At 41.8% G+C, this 6,000-nt stretch overlaps 1 protein-coding gene across 3 annotated transcripts in view; it reads left to right on the forward strand.

Moving 5' to 3' along the window:
• MTHFD1 (methylenetetrahydrofolate dehydrogenase, cyclohydrolase and formyltetrahydrofolate synthetase 1) overlaps window positions 1–5,332 on the forward strand; it is a 60,042-nt gene extending 54,710 nt beyond the window's left edge. For 2 of the 3 annotated variants that reach the window (XM_049898217.1, XM_049898215.1), the window contains 3 exons: window positions 462–614; window positions 3,315–3,408; window positions 4,835–5,331. In XM_049898217.1, the coding sequence (XP_049754174.1) occupies window positions 462–614; window positions 3,315–3,404 (243 nt within the window). In that variant the 3' untranslated portion in view covers window positions 3,405–3,408; window positions 4,835–5,331. Of the gene's footprint in view, window positions 1–461; window positions 615–3,314; window positions 3,409–4,834 lie in introns of all 3 variants that reach the window. The other variant, XM_049898216.1, reaches the window with a different exon arrangement.
• Window positions 5,333–6,000: the final 668 nt, after the last annotated feature.

The following is a 6,000-nucleotide window of genomic DNA, read 5'->3' on the forward strand; positions in this document are numbered from 1 at the left end:
GTCACCCTGTGTATCTCAGTGGTCCAATCCCATTGCACATGGCGTCGCCATGAGTCAGGGGCCAGTTCAGCAGCAGCTGACAACGATAATATACATAACCACGGGTGGTATATATGTTTGAAAAAGCCATAGGAAAATATGGAATATCTTAGTAAAATATTGAGACCCTGCCTTCAGTTGTATCCTCACATCTACTACAAACTATCATTTTTAATTGGTTATATAGATGAAAATAAAATATTCACTTGTGGAATTTGGTTGTCGGCACTTGCCTCCCTCACCCAGCTGATTCTCCTTTTGGTCTGGGATAACCAAGCTGGAGGGTGGTGAGGTAGAGATGGATACAGAGGGAGATAGGCCTTCAAATAAACTGAAGAATACATACAGTCACAATGGCCAGATGTTTTTTGTTGTATCTGTCCACTTTCATTTTACCTCTCTCTTTTTCCATCTTTCCCCAGGGCTTTGGGGATCTGCCCATCTGCATGGCGAAAACACACTTGTCCCTGTCTCATAACCCAGAGCTAAAAGGTGTGCCGAAAGGCTTTGTGCTGCCCATCCGCGACATCCGCGCCAGCGTGGGGGCTGGTTTTCTGTACCCCTTAGTAGGAACGGTGAGTGCTGCTGATAGACAGAGGTGCTTGTTCATCTGTGCTTCTGGTCTTCATTCCTTGCTGAAGCCACCAAGCAAATGCTAAATGAGCAGAGTTCACTGCCGAGGAGAAAGTTGGAGTCGGGCCTGTGATGATTCATCTCCTGCTGTGGACCATCTTGGTGTCAATTCAAGCTGATGCCATGACTACTTCTACTGAATCAGAAAGTCTGTTTCACAGGGACAGTGTGACCGTAACTGAATGCAGAATGGGCCTAATTGATAGACTGCAGTAATGCTGATATATATCCTGGCTAACATTTATTAAGCAGCTTACACGGATAAACTCAGTCCACCCAATAGCCATCTGAGATAGTGACAGATGCTGCCTGGTCCTGAGCTAATGCCTGAAATTCAGGGAATTCATTGGGTTGTTTGTTTTGTTTTTTAATAAGAAATTTTCCTATTTAAAATGCAGCTGAACCCTGTAAATGTGAAAGATGAGCTTGCTTATTACACTTGAAGGTAAATTAGTTGTTAAATGCTTTCACAGTCCTAGAGATTTTCTGAATATTAAGGGAAGAAACTCGCTCCGAGGGACGTTGAGGGATGTTTAAGGACATAATTACAGTTTGGTGACATACTGACTAAATTTAAGTACTTTACTCATCCAATAGATGCCCTTTCAGAGCGATGCTTTTCTTTCAGTATAGTAAGAGAGTGGTGGGAAGTGGCAGTATATAGTTGAAAGTGCATGACATGAAAGTTCATCTAGTTTTCACCTCTGCTAGTTCACGCCTTGGGAAAGTTATTAAGGCCCTGAGGCCCCGCTGCCCTCATCTGCCAGTGTGGGGCAGTACCATCCTGTAAAAATCAAGAGAGAGGGCATATACAGTGTGGGCAGCCCGAGTGCCTCCCTCAGCCACTCGAGGGCAAAGGCTGAGCCTTGTTACGATGTTTATCAGTCTTTAGAATTTGAAGAAAATCCCTTTTCATAGGAATGCTACACAGTTTACCTAGCACCTTGAATAATGCAGAATGTGTGTTCTTTCTGGAGAAACTGTCAGCAGCTGCCAGCTGAGAGTGGTAGCTGCACTCTGTACAGTGACATTCAGTCCTGCGTGCAGGGGGTGGCTGTGGAAATGAAAGCAAATCTGCTAGTGGTCAGGCCAGTGAGAGTCTGCCTGCAGGTCAGAGAGAAACACCACCTGCACCACCCGAGGCTGGATCTCTTAACTAGACCAAGTCTTGGGGAAGGGGCCTTGACTTTTACTTGGAACGAGACATTTCCACACCTAATCTAGATGGTGTTGCAGTCACTATACTTAACATTTTCTGGTTGTTCATTGAGACCCAGAGGATTTGAGTATTATGTCTATTAATTCAGAGTATGGTGGCTTCTTTGCGTAGTTTTATGTCTCGGTTCATATGTGTGTATACACATAATCATTTTGGGTTTTTTTTTTTGTGTGTGTGTGTGTTTTCAATTATCAACATGATGTTTAGGGGAAAAATCCTCTATGGGAAAGGCTAAAAAATCACCCCAAATCCTACTATCTAATTATAATCACTGTTCGGGGGACTGTCTTTAGAGTTTTCTTCCTACACACACATGCATGTCCATATCAGTGGGCCAGGCTCTTTATCATGTTGCCTCCTTAGTGGCTTTGCCACTAAGTTTGAGGACCAGTTTTCTCCTTTTTCCTCCTTGTCCCCACACCCAGCACTTGCTTACCTCTTACAGACTACGAGGGTAGAGACCCACCTCACATCCCTAAGTGTGTTCTGGGAAATACTGATTGGCACTCAGATATCAGAACTAGGTTTTCTAAAGTATAGATGTTCTGTGTGCCAGAAGATGACTCACCCTTTTCTGTAACATTTTTACAGGGAAGTTTTGGAAGTTCAGCCTACACTGTTTTCCTGTCTGCATTTGATTTGGAACTTGTATATGTTCATTATACAAGAGATTGTTACAGATGAAAATATACCAAGTTTTCACTTACAAGCCATACAGATTTGCATCTAAGTAGGTATTTGCCAAAGCCAAGTCTTTAGAAAAGTGCAAATATATTTCATAAGCCTTACAAGATCAGTTTTAGAAGGTCACATTGGACCAGTAAGAGTTGTAAAACCATCTAGATTGTGTGCAGACATGTCTTGGCCCAAGTTAAAGGATACTGATGCCTAATGTCATTCTGATGAAGCAAAAATAACACAAGACTCTTTAAAACAAGTCAAAAAAGCACAGAAGCCCATTCTGCATTCAGTGAGAGGTGAAGACTTGAGTGACTGATTCCTCAGCCTCCCAGCACCTGCCATTGTAGGAGGAAGGTGAAAGCACCTCCTGCTGTTTCCTGTTGAAGTTATCAGTCTGGGAGGCAGGCATGAAGCCTGGCATTTGGTTTTACTGAAGGACACGAGGGTTTCACTGAGCACCATTGGTGACTTCATTTTTAATGTAACAGAAGAAACGTGCCCCCTTTATTGACACCTATAAAATGATGTTCTATCTTGGAGCTTTGGGTTTTCTATCTGAAGGGAAGGTGGAAGAAAAGATTCAGTTATTGGTTTTTTTAATGTTTTGTTGAGGATACTCACAGCAAAACATTTCTTCAGAGTTTAATTCCCCCCGCCCAAAAAAAAATTGTCTGGAATTGAGGTATGATTTCCACACAGAGATAAGATTAAGTTAATTTTAACACTATTTCACATCTCCTAGATGAGCACGATGCCTGGACTCCCCACCCGGCCCTGTTTCTACGATATTGATTTGGACCCTGAAACCAAGCAGGTGAATGGGCTCTTCTAAGCAGGTAAATTGTTAGTGTTGAAAGTTTCGCTTTTTTCCTTACGAAGCTTATGTATGAATTATAGGACTGAATTTCCCAAACAAAAGCTATGAAAATTTAACTTTTTAATGCCTTCAAAACATTCTTCCCCAGACATCACTTATAAAAGTGGAAGTACAAAAAAGGAATAAATTCATCGTAGAGGGGCAAACCCAGAGGAGCAGGAGCAGTAATAAGAGTTGGCATTAACCAATGAATGAAACGTTTCAACACATTTTTCAAAGAGAGAGTGTGGATTGTCACAGGTTGACAGTGTAGAGGAGAAAGCCACCATCGAATGAATCATGGAGGGAGGTTAGAGCCTCTGCCGGAGCCCCAGGAGGCTCTGGGTTTAAGTTGACGGCGCAGGGCCTGCTGAAGGTCGATATACTCTGGGTAGACAGGTAGAAAATAAGAGTTGAATAAATGTCCCAGAAAGTAGAACAGAGGAAGAAACAGAACCAATCCAGGAGTTCTTGGGACACAAGTCTCAGTTGAAAGACCCCCCAGGTACCCATCACAATGAACGAAAAATGATCTTTCCCTTGACACTTCCAGTTGAAATTCAAAAACATCAAAGAAAGTCCTAAAAAAAAAATGGCTTGCCTATGAAAAAAAAGAGAATTAGACCAAGCACCTGTTTGCTTATCAGCAATAAGATGCTTTCAGGCAATGGAGGCATGCCCTCCATGTTCAAAGGGAGGATGACTTCCCACCTGTGCTTCTACCCAACCAAATCTGTCTGCGTGTTTTCAGACACTCCGGGGTTTACCACCCCGACGTCTTTTTCTAGGAGGTTATTTAACAGTGTACTCCAGAAAATGGGGAGTTAAGCCAAGAGCAAAAGAAGATATGGGTTTGGAGAAATTAAACCTGATTTGGACAAGCATAAAGAGGAGTCCTGACAACTGTTCGACTGGTCTAGAGTTAAAAACCCAGTGTGGACCAGGAGGAGGGAGGACTTAAGAAAGACTAGAAAGAACTAGAAAAGACAAGGGTATCATAAAGGTTAATATAATGCAGGACAAGAGATCTAACATTGTTTTAAGAAAATAATTGTCCAGGTGGAAGCAAAATGTAGTAATCATTTTAAGCAACTGTAAGGATGGTAAGAAGAGAGAATTTGTGTACTTGACGCTAGTGTAACACTCTTCTTCAAGAGGGCATATCGTGTTATGGAAATTTAATCCAAGCTCACTGCCTAGCCTGGTGTTGGATGGTATCCACATATCCATAATGTAAATACTGTGTATTGTTTTCAATCAACTTATGGGCAGACCATAGAAGAGTTGGTTATGGAAAAGGATGTAAATATTAACAGCCATGACAATGTAAGTGTATTGGTGCAGTGTGTAAGAGAAAACTCGGAGCTTAGAGAAAACATTTGTTTTTTGTTTGTTTTTCCTTCCAGATTGTCCATCTTCAAGAAGCTACTTTGAAAGTTTGACCAGTGTCTCTTCTGTGCCTGCTATAAGCTGGGAGGTGTGGGGAAGCCGAGAGAAGTCAGCCCCTGCCCCGAAGATCTGAAATACACTGTGGGAGTTTCTCTGGAAGCCTTCCTTTGGTCTTAGTTCCCATTTTCATGTATAAATTAACATAAATCATGCACATGTCTATTTAGTGAAATTCCATAGAATAAAATGAAGTAATTTTGCTATCACAGTGTTTAAATATAAACTGGAGCTTTTATAGACTATGCAGTAATATCTCTGCCGTCCTGTGTGAGCCCATTTGTTAGACAGATTCCTGGGAGTGAAAAAGCAAGTTGCAGTACGTACAGTATGATACTGTTTGTGTTTATGGGGAAAACGTGTGTCTGCTTGGATATTTCTGGGAGGGCCCATAGTCAGGAGACCACCTGAGATGGTTAGGATGGATGTAGAGTGTAGAGGGGGACTTGCCTTTTTGCCATATACCTATGTTTTTTTTTTTTTAATTTTCATCAAGGAAGTGTTGCTCATACAGGTTTTAGTCCTGACCTTCCTTGGAACTCTCTTTTCTATCATAGCTTTAGCACCATTTCCTGTATTTTATTTTTAAATTAATAGACTTTGCACCGTTTATTTTTAAATTTCCCAAGAAGAGTGGTCATATATCACTAACCTTACTTAGTTATGTATCACTAACCTTTCTACCCTTTTGGCTCAGCAAATATTTATTTAGCTTCTGCTGTGTGCCCGGGCTCTCCCCTTCCCTGCTGAAGATTTCTTCTCAAATAGCCCTTCTTCTCCTCTTGTTCTTTATCCTCTGTATGTTTTTCCTCTCCCATTTTTTTACTCTCTTTTCAAACCCCTTGTCTTCCTGCTTTAGATCCTTCCAGAGGACATTGCATCCTCATGGGTACCAGTGCTAAACACTACTGACCTTGGCATGTATTATGTTTTTCCTGGTGTCCTTGGTTTTATTGTTTTTAATCCTCTGGATTCACATCAGTGTTGTAGTTCAGTCACTTTTACAGTCCAAAGGAATGGGAGCAGTGCTTTCGGAGGTGTATGGCAAAGGGGTCATGAGTAGTACAGAGCCTGGTTTTACTGCTTAGAGCCTTACTCATCTCTCTGCCTCCATTTCCTCCCCATG

This window comes from Elephas maximus, chromosome 10, assembly GCF_024166365.1.
Source record: "Elephas maximus indicus isolate mEleMax1 chromosome 10, mEleMax1 primary haplotype, whole genome shotgun sequence".
Classification (NCBI taxonomy): domain Eukaryota; kingdom Metazoa; phylum Chordata; class Mammalia; order Proboscidea; family Elephantidae; genus Elephas; species Elephas maximus.